The 14,414-nt window shown below is 43.9% G+C and overlaps 1 protein-coding gene across 2 annotated transcripts in view; it reads right to left on the bottom strand.

Annotated features, from left to right (window-relative positions):
* Window positions 1-14,414, bottom strand: part of LOC121555688 (ubiquitin carboxyl-terminal hydrolase 32-like) — a 108,144-nt gene that overhangs the window by 48,978 nt on the left and 44,752 nt on the right. For both annotated transcript variants that reach the window (XM_045213926.1, XM_045213927.1), the window contains exons 8-15: window positions 3,733-3,848; window positions 3,285-3,347; window positions 3,077-3,160; window positions 2,910-2,971; window positions 2,413-2,515; window positions 2,061-2,262; window positions 1,625-1,821; window positions 408-548 (exon numbers count right to left, since the gene is read on the bottom strand). In XM_045213926.1, the coding sequence (XP_045069861.1) occupies window positions 408-548; window positions 1,625-1,821; window positions 2,061-2,262; window positions 2,413-2,515; window positions 2,910-2,971; window positions 3,077-3,160; window positions 3,285-3,347; window positions 3,733-3,848 (968 nt within the window). The remainder of the gene's footprint in view (window positions 1-407; window positions 549-1,624; window positions 1,822-2,060; window positions 2,263-2,412; window positions 2,516-2,909; window positions 2,972-3,076; window positions 3,161-3,284; window positions 3,348-3,732; window positions 3,849-14,414) is intronic.

The following is a 14,414-nucleotide window of genomic DNA, read 5'->3' as shown; positions in this document are numbered from 1 at the left end:
GATAGTGTGAGGGGTGGTTGTGTTGTGGTTCAGTGATAGTGTGAGGTGTGGTTGTGTTGTGGTTCAGTGATAGTGTGAGGGGTGGTTGTGTTGTGGTTCAGTGATACTGTGAGGGGTGGTTGTGTTGTGGTTCAGTGATACTGTGAGGGGTGGTTGTGTTGTGGTTCAGTGATAGTGTGAGGGGTGGTTGTGTTGTGGTTCAGTGATAGTGTGAGGTGTGGTTGTGTTGTGGTTCAGTGACACTGTGAGGGGTGGTTGTGTTGTGGTTCAGTGATACTGTGAGGGGTGGTTGTGTTGTGGTTCAGTGATACTGTGAGGGGTGGTTGTGTTGTGGTTCAGTGATAGTGTGAGGGGTGGTTGTGTTGTGGTTCAGTGATGTGTGAGGGGTGGTTGTGGTCCATACATACCGGTCGTGGCAGGCTGAGGTTGGCTCCATACCAGTGGAACAGTGCCCTCCACACAGGCTCTGGTACCGTCTCAAAGTCCCTGCCTTCCACCAGCTGTAAGGACTGCTTCAACCGGCCTCCCTCCATGGTCAATGTGGGGGCCTGGGGAACAGGAGAGAGACTGGGGTGAGAAGAGGACACACATTGCCCCCTCTACTCCTCCATTACTGATGATGGATATACACAGGCCATGCCTAATGCCTGGCCGTATCGTCACAGAGAGACAGGAGGAAAGCGAGAGACAGACAGAGACAGAATTCATTTTCTCCTTTCCCCCTTCTGATAACCAGGTGGCGAATCGCATCTCTGCATGTCTGGCAGACATATCAGTGTGGATGACGGATCACCACCTCAAGCTGAACCTCGGCAAGACGGAGCTGCTCTTCCTCCCGGGGAAGGACTGCCCGCTCCATGATCTCGCCATCACGGTTGACAACTCCGTTGTGTCCTCCTCCCAGAGTGCAAAGAACCTTGGCATGACCCTGGACATCACTGTCGTTCTCCGCTAACATCAAAGCGGTGACCCGATCCTGCAGGTTCATGCTCTACAACATTCGGAGAGTACGACCCTGCATTACACAGGAAGTGGCACAGGTCCTAATCCAGGCACTTGTCATCTCCCGTCTGGATTACTGCAACTCGCTGTTGGCTGGGCTCCCTGCCTGTGCCATTAAACCCCTACAACTTATCCAGAACGCCGCAGCCCGTCTGGTGTTCAACCTCCCCAAGTTCTCTCACGTCAACCCGCTCCTCCGCACACTCCACTGGCTTCCAGTTGAGGCTCGCATCTGCTACAAGACCATGGTGTTTGCCTACGGAGCTGTGAGGGGAACGGCACCTCCTTACCTTCAGGCTCTGATCAGACCCTACACCCAAACGAGGGCACTAAGTTCATCATCCACCTCTGCCTGCTTCCTGAATTTGTACGATATAGCCACCTCTGGCTAGCTCCCCTACCTCTGCGGAAGCACAGTTCCCACCTTCCGGAGACACTTGAAACCCTACCTCTTTAAGGAATACCTGGAAAAGTATAAAGTAATCCTTCTCCCCCCATAAAACAAAAAAAGTGGTTGTCCCACTGGTTATCATAAGTTGAATGCACCAATTTGTAAGTCGCTCTGGATAAGAGCGTCTGCTAAATGATGTAAATGTAAATAATATGGAGGGCAAACACACACCTTCATGGGGTCTGTGTTGACCAGGGGCTGGTTGTCGATGGCTCCAGGCCTCTGAGCTGCCAGCTGGGACTGAGACTGGGACTGAGAGACGGAGGGGATGTGGCCGTTGACCCTGGAGAAACACTGGTTGTTGTCTGACACGTGTTGCCGGGCGAAACAGATCTCTGTGGCTGAGGGGCCGGCATGGGGGTTCACCACTGAGGAGGAGGGGGGGGTGATGGCATCAGAGGAACACTTTATATTCAGGATAAGGTACAGGAACACTTTAAATTAAGGTTAAGGTACCCTTAGAGGGGTTGTAAAAGGGTTAAACGTAGTTTATAAAGAGTAAATCATTCATTAATAAGTAGTTTATAAATAATGAATAAACTGTTATAACCCATAGTTTGAAGTTGTAACAGTATGCCCAGCGCTGCCTAGTGGTCTGGTCTCTGACCTGTGCTGTGGGTCTCTGTGGCTTCAGAGGCGCTGGACACAACATCAGGGGACCTCTCTCCTGAGGGGCTGGCTGGGCTGGGGACCCCCAGACCTACCCCTACCCCTGGCTCCAGGGGGGCAGGCTCGACGGTGGCAGAGGCCTGAGGATTCCTCAGAGAGGAGAGGATAGAGGGCTGATCCACCACGATGGACTTGTGGTCCTGGGGAGAGGGAAGGATGGTTAGTAACGTTGGTATGCTGTGATTATTCTGCTATTCAAGTTAAGTTAAGGCCTACATTTGATGTGCTTCCCAAATGGCACCCTATTCCCTACGTAGTGCACTTCATTTGACCCTTGGACTTCCACTCACATATTTGACGTAGTCTTTCCAGAGAATCCACCACTGGCTGGAGATGAGGAAGCAGTTCTCACCAGGCTGGAGCCCATGCCTGTTCTCTCTGTCCAGCCACCCCCTGAACCACACACACACACACACACACACACACACACACACACACACACACACACACACACACACACACACACACACACACACACACACACACACACACACACACACACACACACACACACACACACACACACACACACACACACACGAGTTCAGAGCTTTAAACTGTAGAGGTGTAAAACATGTTTAAGAGTTGTTCAGGGGAAAGGAAAGGGGGATATCTAGTCAGTTGTAAAACTGAATTCATTCAACTGAAATGTGTTTAACCCAACCCCTCTGAATCAGAGATGTGCGGAGGGCTGCCTTAAATCGACATCCACGTCATCGGCACCCGGGGAACTGTGGGTTAACTGCCTTGCTCAGGGGCAGAACGACAGATTTGTTATGTGTATTACCTGATGATTTGTCCCTCCTCTTCAGGAGTGGCAGGTCGAAGCCCCAGGACAATGTGGCAGACCTGCAGAAACACAGACAGAGGGGCATGAAGAGAAAGCAAACTATAAACTGTGTGTGTGTGTGTGTGTGTGTGTGTGTGTGTGTGTGTGTGTGTGTGTGATCTGACCTGGAACAGCAGGTTGAGCAACTCGTTGGCCAGAGCGCTCTTCACACTCCAGATCTGGTAGTCCTCCAGGGTCAGGTGACCCAGCTGTGTGTGTGGGGGTCAAAGGTTAAGTCAAAGACAAGGGTTAAATGTCAGTGGACAGCAGCAGGATTATGAGATAATTATAGTCCAATCACGTTACAGACAAAAACACCTAGAAGAGTTTAACCTTGGTCGTGTCGTGCCCCTTCAGGATTCCCTCCACTATGTCTGACACGTTGGTGAGCAACTCCTGAAAACAGGACAAGAGTTAAAACTTTGATAAGGTCGCTTACCTAACAAAGCCCAACCACCTCCATTACACTAGCCATTTAACCTGTATCCCAGCAGAACTTACAGGGAGTGTGTCTGTGTCCCAGCAGAACTTACAGGGAGTGGGTCTGTGTCCAGCAGAACTTACAGGGAGTGGGTCTGTGTCCAGCAGAACTTACAGGGAGTGGGTCTGTGTCCAGCAGAACTTACAGAGAGTGGGTCTGTGTCCAGCAGAACTTACAGGGAGTGTGTTTGTGTCCAGCAGAACTTACAGAGAGTGTGTCTGTGTCCAGCAGAACTTACAGAGAGTGTGTCTGTGTCCAGTAGAACTTACAGAGAGTGTGTCTGTGTCCAGCAGAACTTACAGGAAGTGTGTCTGTGCGATTGTCCTTCCACACCTCCAGAAGTGCGGCTACCATCTCATGGATTTCGTCTCGAGACAGAACCCCATCCCGGTCCACGTCAAACACTTTGAAACAAACTGAGAAACACAAGAGAGAAGGAGGGTACAAAATACTCCATAACCATAACATTGTAGTTTCTAACTACAGACTCCTCAAAGCCACAGTCGCTGTTCAAGCCGCAGTTGTACCAAAACATATTCTGCTAGTCATCTGTATTCCTCAGTGTGGTCTGCAGTGAATTACTTAGATCATTAACTAGAGTCTTGAATTCCAATATCTGCTGCCATTTCCAAGCATGAAAATGTAATTTCAAGGCCTGATGCGAATGTTGATGACAGGGTAGATTGCATACTAATGACTCTCCAGAGGCTGTCGACGACAGTAAAAAATAAACGAGATAAGGAGATTGGGAAAAGCGCTACATCTCTTCCACTCACACATACATGCACACACACCATAATGTGTGAAAGGAAGTGTCGTAGTAAATATATATAATGTTATAGCTTGGTCTGACTAAAATCTTGTGCATGACCCATCTTGTGTTGGGCCTTTGGATTTAATACAATGCACAAAGACTTCTATCTTGTCGGCCTTATCAGCAGGTGGCTATGGACAACACCCACGCCATAGGTCTCTCAGTTCTCCCAACTCACAAGTTATTGCTCTGAGGACATACACACACACACCCCCACACACACACACACACACACACACACACACACACACACACACATCATCATTGTTAAACATACACACATACACACACACACACACACACACACACACACACACACACACACACACACACACACACACACACACACACACACACACATCATCATTGTTAAGCACACACACACAAAAACCCCCTTCTCTTAGGCTGAACATCTGAAGACAGAGAACCCGACTCAGAGCCAATGCAATGGAAGTGACCTCGACCAACTCATCAGGACCAATCAGAAGATCAGAACTACTAGAATCAACCTACTTTATTTTATTGTATAAAATGTCAGCACACAATGTTTAGGGGCTCGCTCTCTCAGATATCTCCCTACGAGGTTGACGAACGGGTCCGTGCACGCTATTTACAGATATCTTTACCTCTGAATAAACTGCCTCATATTATACAATTATCCACCTTGTCCGAAAGTCTCTACTTGGTCTCCGTTCTCCAGTAAACTTGTTTTATCAACAAACTTGGTAGCAGAGGGTGGTTTTCTAACTCTGAATTCGGTCCATAAAAGTTGATAGAGACAGGAGACAAGTAAGAGACGGATCTGAAAGGACGGGTGACCTGTCCGCAGGAGCAGCCGGGAATCAAGCTCGCCTCAGGAAACTGATCTAGACGGCCGTCAATACAAAGGTAAGCAGAACCTGTTAAAACAAAATCTGCATATTGTATTGTAGGATAAACTAAATTATGATCAGTAAGTACTGGGCGTGAGTATGGATTACTGTAAAATTTATAACATATCTATTATGACTCAAAAGGCACATATGTAAAGATATCTGAATTATTTAGGTTTTTACTGTTGAAATGTGACTCTAAGAGAAGAAGTCTAGTTACAGTGGTTTTATTTTCTGTTGAAATGCGGCTTTCTAGTGAGGAGCCTATTACAGAGGTTTTGGTCCACAAGCGATGGACCCCTTTTTATTTGATCCACAAGAGAAGGATCTGGTGACTTGATAAAAAAGATTCAGATAGTCGGGTTGAGTTAATTCCGTGAGAATCCAAGTCCAGAAAAGGTTCTCCCGACTAGACGCCAGTTGAATGGTTTAAACGACTGGGAGTCTCCTTGAGGAGAATCAAAAAAATAAAAATAAAAAATACAAGTTCAGATAGTCGGGCAATTGGTTGACGTGGCACTCAACTATATGTACTGTGAGGAACTTAAACTGAATTCGTGTGTTGATGCTGATATGTAATGAAAATGTAATTGTTGAAATGATAACCTGAATGTTGTGTAAGATTGGCCGTTTCATGAGACTAACTAGTGGATAACTTTTAAGAGGACCACCGAGTCCTATTTTGCCTGTTATGTAGCCAGCTGCGCTAAAAGCTGACTTGAACTTTTTCCCTCTTGTGGTGTTGGTATTTTCATAATTCCTAAAATTAGATTGATAATTATTTTGGAAGCGCTCGAGTTTGTTAATATATTGTTCCAAAAGGGCGATTCTGATACCTTTGGGAAAATATATAATAACTCGAATAACTGAAAAACAATAATAACTTTTGCTAAATAATTCCTAAAATTAAATTGATAATTATTTTGGGAGCGCTTGAGTTTGTTAATATATTGTTCCAAAAGGGCGGTTCTGATACCTTTTGGGAAAATATATAATAACTCGAATAACTGAAAAAACAATAATACTTTTGCTAAATAATTCCTAAAATTAAATTGATAATTATTTTGGGAGCGCTTGAGTTTGTTAATATATTGTTCCAAAAGGGCGGTTCTGATACCTTTTGGGAAAATATATAATAATTCGAATAATTGAAAAACAATAATACCTTTTGCAAAATAATTCCTAATAATAAAGTATTGAACATTTTTTGTGTACGAGGGTGGGACATCAGAGATAAATCTCAGTCAGCGCCAAGAATACATTGCTGGATTCGGCCAGTGACGGGCTAAGAGCACCAAGATAGTCTAAAAAAAACTGTATAACCATGGCAACCACTACCGTCCCAAAACTCAAGTTTAATGAATATCTAGATCAAAAAAATACAGGATAGAGCGGGAGTGGTGCCGAATGGTTTTTTAATTCGATCTAAAAGTTGGTGCGAGAGGAAAAGGCAAATCATCGATCTAAAAACAGACGGAAGAGTGACCTGAAAATCCTGGAGAAATCAACTATTCGTCTTGGCTCAGGAAACCTGATCAGAGCGCGCTCTTCTAAAAAGGTATGCAGAGCCTGTTAAAACGAAATCTTGCATATTGTATTATAGACCAATACCAAATTATGATCAGTAGTACTGAGCGTGAGTATGAATACTTGTTAAATAATTTTCCATCCTAATGAATTAAGGCATACATGAGATATCTGGTATTGTGTTTTATACTAAGGAATTAAGGAATAAGGAATAAGGAATAAGGAATAAAGATAAACGTATCCAGAATGTGTCGAACTACGGATTGACGCATTGGTGGATAAGATTTGACCCACAACTAGATTCCTAAAGGGACCCAGTTTGAACTGAGACCTTTTGCATAAATCCTATTAGGGGGAGGTCCTACCCTATAGGTTGCGAGGAGGTAGAAGTTTAACTGTGGCAGAGTTCTAGACATTAGGTGGAGGGAGAGGTATGGTTTTGAGGGACGTCTGGACGCAGATAAACTCGAATCCATGCTTAAAACAGATACATAAGGTGTGTAAAGGAGAAATGAGCAGTGAGAGAGAAAGAGAGAGTTGCGAGGGAGGGGCTGGAGAGAGCGAAAGTGTGGCTTTTGGAGCGAGGAAAGACTGGAGTTGGCTGGGAACACCACGGGTGATTATTTGAGAGGTGCCTGTGGGTTTCTGACGAGGGATGAGATGGGTGAGAAAGTAGAGAATATTTACATTTGCATTTTTGGTGATTTGGCAGACGCTCTTGTCCAGAGCGACTTGCAGGAGCGATTGGGGTTGAGTGCCTTGCTCGAGGGCACATCGGCAGATTTTTCGCCTGGTCGGCTCGGGGATTGGAACCGGCGACCTCTCGGTTCTTGGCGCGGCGCTACTGATCACTAAGCTGCCTGCCGCCCCATATGAGTTTAAGGTTGTGGCGTTGTTTGATCATGTGATAAGGTTTAATTTGTAATCGGACCATAACTAAAGTGGTTGTAGAAGTAATGTATAGGTAGGGGAGAGCCAATAGGGGGCTCCATTGAACTATTATGGTTTATTTGGCATTTCAATGGCATAAGGTGAAATCTGTATGCATGAGGGGAATTCGATTATGTATTATTATAGTATTATGGACACTCCGTAATAAATAAACTGAACCAAACAAGACGTTACTACAGCAATAGAGAATAGTTAATGTTGTTACGTTAGTTCTTAAACCCGATGATAGAGGAAAATGCAGAACGCTGTTAGAGTGTGTTTTATTTAGGCTACTAGGGTGTTTGAGACGGAAGGGCTGGCTAGACGGGGGTGATGACGTGGCTGGATGTGCGACGTGAAAGTATTTACTTTGTGAGAATCGTAGATGGTGTGGAGTGACTGGCGATGTCCCTGGTTCGAACACAGGTAGGGACAGTAGACAAAGCTTTCGCAGTGGGGCTATATACCTAGATTACTATGTGGATGTGAAAGGTTGAATTAGATAGCTTAAATAGAAGTATTCTAGAAAAGTCTATGAAAATATGTTATAAGGTTACCATGCGCTCTCCCCGAAGGAGCAAGGGGAGGGTGAGAGACAGTACAGTTCAGATGGTAGGAACATTATTAAATGTATGCTAATCAACGATAGCAAGTATTTGTTTTATTAATTAGGGCATAATCAGAGAGAACAGTTAAATAAATTGAATAGCGAACTGAAATGGTTTAGCGGGAAAATATAAATGTTTGGTACATGTAGCAGAGTTAGGGTAATCAATTAAATAATAATTGTATACGCGAGGAATTTTGAGTGGTTTTATAGATTAGTTATGAGGAATTAGATTGATACAAACAATTATTGATGGGTTAAGACTGGGGATAACCAGGAGAAAGAGATTAGCTCATCTCGTTGGAATGTTGCCAAGGGCTAGGGGAGCAGTAGTGAAGTTAGGCCGTATTTAGGTCATGAAAGTGAGCTACCAAATTAAGGCCTGGCTATTTGTGGTTGTTTTTCAAATTGGGTTTTCAAATAAAAACAACACACCTAGTATGATGTTTATAAAGCCTTGTTTCAATTTTGGGGGGTTTTCAGCAGGTCAAGGGTTATAGGTCTTAAAGGTGCACACAGTGAATTTTATGGATTTTTTTAGGTTTTGGCTGAGTTTGGGGTATATATGATTTCTTATGAGAATGAATGTCATGAGGACTTAATGAACACTTGGGATAACTAACATTTATGAAATATTTAGAATAATGGTAATTGTTTAGTATACTATGGGATTAAACAGTTCGTTAAATGATTTCAATGGCTTCTGAACTCTGTTTTAACATTCTGGTGTTAATTAATCATCCACACTAGTACATTCTAAAGGCATGAGAGGAAGACTTTAAGATAGTTTATTTTACTAAGTTGAGGGTAATTTATAGTACTGTGAAAATTGTGAAGAAGATTATAATTTGGTAATAATATATTTGATTTGAACCATAAATAACAGAAGAGAGAGTGGAGGAATGGCAATTGGATAATGAAATACCAATATTAACTAAAGTGATTGTTTAGGTAGGTGGTAATATTGACACATGGCCAAATCATGTGTCAAAGAGGGGGATGGTTGGATTAAATATTAAATATATACGAAGGAGAGGACAAAATACTTTATTAAATATATACGAAGGAGAGGACAAAATACTTTTAAAAAAAACAAACACGTATGATAGTTTATTAACCACACCTGTATGTCAGAGGTTTTGTGCCCCACAGGTGAACTAAAGGAGAAGGTGACCCACTCTATCTAACCAGGAGACTGAATCAGGCCTGGCGGGAAGGGCCCTACCAAGTACTGCCTTTGCCAGCAGAATAGCTGAGAGATCCATCTGGGTGCATGTCACACACTGTACAAAACCAGCTACACCTGACGAACAAACACAGAGTTAGGAGAAAGATCCGATCACCACTATGGTTCGGGGGTTGCCTCCTTAACGAAGATTCCCTTACCCTGTCTGATCATCCCTGTGTGAGTTCGATAGAAGGTAAAGCAATGGGTTGGCCTCTGGCATCTGACATGTTCTCAGGGCAAGGGTGGGGATTCACAGGTCTCCCGACGGTAGGTAGCTGTCTGATTGTGGGGGCCATATTCCTAACACACACGGACCCTCCTGTTTCAGCCAGAAGTGGTAGTTAACCTAACACAAGTTGAAAAGGCATAGGAGACAGCTAGACGTAGGGAAAGGGGAAATTCTAGAGTAAACCTCTCTGAGGGAGGTAGTGAGACCGGGGCTGTGATAAAGATAGTGCAAAACTATGGACCTGGAGGAAGTAGTACAGGTGGAAACGGGGTATAGAAATCTTAACCTGTGGTTGGAATGGATTCAGTATACGGGAAAAAAAACTATGTCTAAAGAGGACTGTTTTGCCTGTAGGACAGCCAAACCAGGGATAACAACTACTCCGTTCCCCTTGACAGGCTTTAACTCTCTGTCAGGTTTTTCCTCCATGCAAGCCACCTGGGAATGTGGTGAAAGAGTCTTATGGTAACTTGCACTATCTGTTTCCCCCGATAACAAAGTCATCCCGACCTGGGTTGCCTCAGTTTGAAGTCACAGGGGATTCTTATTATTGTTTTTCTAGGACTAGTAAGGATAGGATACAGGGTAGGGCATCTTAGCTCCTGCTCCCACACAGAGAATGTCACACCTAAAGAGACCATGACTAAATCTCTCCTCTTTGTTGCAGCAAGAGGATTATAGGAGCCAAAACCAGGCCCGTGCTGACATCTGATGGATGTGTGGTGATAACTGATTGTGAACTCACCTACATACGCAAACAATCAAACGTGTCAGAGATTGGTGAGTTGTCACATAGAAAGTAGGACCTCCTCCCGGGATCCTTTGATGAAAGGATATATATTGATGGGATCCACAATCAGATCGCAGCTGGGTTTGAATCAAGTATTTTCTGGTGGTCAAACAATTAATAAAAATGTAGATTGGATAAATTATATTTAATATAACCAGCAAAAGATTTATTAACCACACTCGTGATGCAATAAAGGGATTAGCTGAGCAGACAGCGGCAACTAGCTTAATGACATGGCAGAATAGAATAGCTTTAGATATGCTTTTGGCTGAGCGGGACGGGGTTTGTGTTCTGTTTGGATATATGTGCTGTACTTTCATCTCCAACAATATAGCACCGGACGGGCCCGTGACCAAAGCGCTTGAGTGACCATCACCACGCTGGCGAACGAACTGGTTGAGAACTCTGGTATTGATAGCTCCATAAACGGTTGGTTTGATAACGTATTTGGTAAATGGAAAACTATTGTTGTGACTATTCTGGGTGAAGTTATGGCCTCTATGGGTATACTTGTTCTTTGTGGATGTTGCCTTATTTCCTGGCTGAGTGACTGGTTTGGTGAGTACTCTTCTATGGTGGTTACTGGATTTCTGACCCTAGTAATTGTGTTTTTGCTGTTAATGTGTTGTGCTGCTTGCATCGTCCCCTGTCTCAGGAGGTCAGTGGTAGGAGTGGTGCAGGCGTCAGGTATGATGCTGTTGTTACCGGCCCAGGATGATGCAGGTGACTCTGCTACTGACTCTGAGACCAAGCTGGATGATCCATGTTTTGCCTAGTAAAATACATACACGCATTTATTTTCAGTTCTTGCTCATTTATTACCTTACGTTTTTACTAACCACTGTGATTGTTTATTCTTCCTGATGTGAAGGTAAAGGATTCCTGGGTGGCTGGTAGCCAACTCAGTACATGTTAGGTGTAGGGGAGGAATAGAGGGTTAAAATTATTATTTTTATTTTCTATTAACATTAAATGTTGTGATTTAATTTCCATATCCTGTTATTCTTAAGGGTGATTATACTCTGTTTAGAGTGACACCATAAAATTGTTGGGTTTTATTTTTTGGATCTGTATGTGATGAATAGCTTGGAAGGAATGCATTAATGAGGAGCACTATACTGATATGGATTGTTTCACATAACAGGCTGATAAGAACACTCTCTCTTTGTTGTCTGTGAAACTGTCCTTGAACATGGGTACATGGAGTACAGTTTTTGGGGGCTCGTCCTTTTGGGTGCTGACTGTTGTACTATTAATAAAAACGTCGATAGAATTAACTGCATACATTAATGTTAAAATTAGGCAATTGGACACAACAAGGTTTTGAGGCGGTGCATGGCCAGTTGGCTGCAACCTCTCTCATGGCTTTCCAAAATCGTATTGCTGTCGACATGCTCCTGGCTGAAAAAGGAGGAGTATGTGCTATGTTTGGTGAACAATGTTGTACCTTTATTCCCAACAATACAGCCACAGATGGCAGTTTGATAATTGCCCTGGAAGGGTTACGAACTCTTAATGGTAAGATGAAGAGCCACTCAGGGGTGGACACTTCAATGTGGGACTCTTGGATGGATGCGTTTGGTAAATATAAAACGCTTGTTTCTTCTATACTTGTATCCATCTCAATTTTGCTGCAATTCTAGTGCTTTGTGGATGCTGTTGCATTCCATGCATACGGACGCTGACAACCAGGATTATAACCACCGCTATTGATCCACATCCTGCAGATAACGGTCAGATGTTTCCTTTGCTTGCTATTGACGATGCTGACCAAGGATATCTGGATGATGAATAGCATTTAAGCTTTTTGTCACGTCTCTTGTGAGACGTGAAGAGGGGGAATGTAAAACTTTATCTTTTGATAAAGTTTTCCCTATTTTGCCAATTGCAGCATTTAAGCTTTTTGTCACGTCTCTTGTGAGACGTGAAGAGGGGGAATTAAAACTTTATCTTCTGATAAAGTTTTCCCTATTTTGCCAAATTGCAGCATTTCAGCTTTATGTCACGTCTCTTGTGAGACGTGAGGAGGGGGAATCAAAACTTTATCTTCTGATAAAGTTTTCCCTATTTTGCCAATTACACTGTTAGCTTGTGTCACGTCTTAAGTTTTCCTTCTTTACTGTTACTTGGTCACGTCTCTTGTGAGACGTGAAAAGAGGGATTTGTCGTAGTAAATATATATAATGTTATAGCTTGGTCTGACTAAAATCTTGTGCATGACCCATCTTGTGTTGGGCCTTTGGATTTAATACAATGCACAAAGACTTCTATCTTGTCGGCCTTATCAGCAGGTGGCTATGGACAACACCCACGCCATAGGTCTCTCAGTTCTCCCAACTCACAAGTTATTGCTCTGAGGACATACACACACACACCCCCACTGTTACGGATACAGGTATCCTGTGTTTTTGTGTGTTTCTACTCTTTCTGCCCTAATCACAGGTGTCCTGTATGTTCCTGATTGGTGGTCGTTGAGGTGTCTGCTGATTGGACCAATCAGTGAACATTCCTGTTAATTGCACCACCTGTTATTCGTTTGTTCAATCACACATCCCATTTTATAAAAACCAGACTTGTGTTTGTTGCAGGAGAGAGAGACTTTTTGCCATATGTGAGTATGGACACGGTGGTGTCCTGTGTGTTGTGTACGCACTAAGTTGTTGGTTACCCTATTGGTAACATTATTAGAATATATTTCTTTACCTGAGTGTGGATACTGTTGTATCCTGTGTACTTATTTAATTGCTGAGTACCCTGTTTAGTAGTTTTGTGTGTTTTTTGGGAAAAGGGGGGTTTAAGCTAGTTGCCCTTGGGCGTACATTACCCGTAGGAAGAAATCTGTCTATAAACACCAGTTAGACCTGAGCGGACCACCCACTGTATTTTTGTATGACTAGCAGTAGCCTAGCGGTTCTTTAGGCAGGCTAGATCAGTTTAGGGGGTTTTACACTATTGTTTCATTTCTTGGGTCCTGCTCAGCCCTTTTTCCCAAACCTTTACCGTGTGTTTAGCAATAAACCATTTAAGTTTGACGGTAGCTCATGGTTGTTGTGTCATTTTTGGTTCTCGCTGTTCCAGGTCACACTTATAATTTGCATAATTTATGTTACGGGTCTCATGTCCATCCACCCTAGACGTTTAAAAGCCACGGGGTTCGTAACATAAAGTGGGGGTTCGTCCGGGATCTATCCCATGCTACTCGTGCAAATTAGTAAGTGTCTGGTTCAGTGTTGAGCTTGGCAGCTGTACTACCTGTTTTTGTGTGTGTTCAGTAGTCGACGGCTCGTGTTGCTAGTAGGATGGCTACTTTTGATTTGGAAGCATTTTTGGAAAACCCTACGTGGGAGATTTTTGAGAATTGTCGTAGAGTGGATCTACAGGCTTTGGCTGACCACTTTTCTGTACCCATACCGAGGGGTTTAGTGAAAGCAGAAGTTAGGGGAAGTAGTGTTAGCGATATTGTTAAACGAGCGAGTGCTTGAGTTACCGCCGCCTGAGTCTGCTGCTCCTGTAGGGGATGTGGTTGCTGTTCCTGTAAGCCCATCAGTGTCTGAGGACGAGACTAAGGCTCCAGCCACATTGCCCCGTTATGACCCCCTCTCCCCACTGACTGACAGTGATGCCAGGATGGATGTCCGCTCGACACGGCTCCAAATAGAGGCGGAAGAGCGGGCACAAATCAGGCAAGACAAGCTGGAGATGCGTAAAATGGAGCTAGAGGCAGAACAGGAGACGCGTAAGATAGAACAGGAGACGCGTAAGATGGAACTGGAGACGCGTAGGCTTGATCAAGAACTGGAGACGCGTAGGCTTGATCAAGAACTGGCGATGCGTAAAATGGAACTAGAGGCAGAAACAGCGAGGTTAGTCTCTGCTAATACTATGCCTGCTAGTGAGCCATCCTCACCAGCTGTGTCATCTGCTACGTTTGATATTAGTAGGCAGATCACCTTGGTACCTGTGTTCAGGGAGTCAGAGGTTGATT

This window comes from Coregonus clupeaformis, unplaced genomic scaffold, assembly GCF_020615455.1.
Source record: "Coregonus clupeaformis isolate EN_2021a unplaced genomic scaffold, ASM2061545v1 scaf0172, whole genome shotgun sequence".
In the NCBI taxonomy this organism is placed as follows: Eukaryota; Metazoa; Chordata; class Actinopteri; order Salmoniformes; family Salmonidae; genus Coregonus; species Coregonus clupeaformis.
Note: the sequence above shows the minus strand (reverse complement) of the source record. Positions and strands in the feature narration are given on the sequence as shown.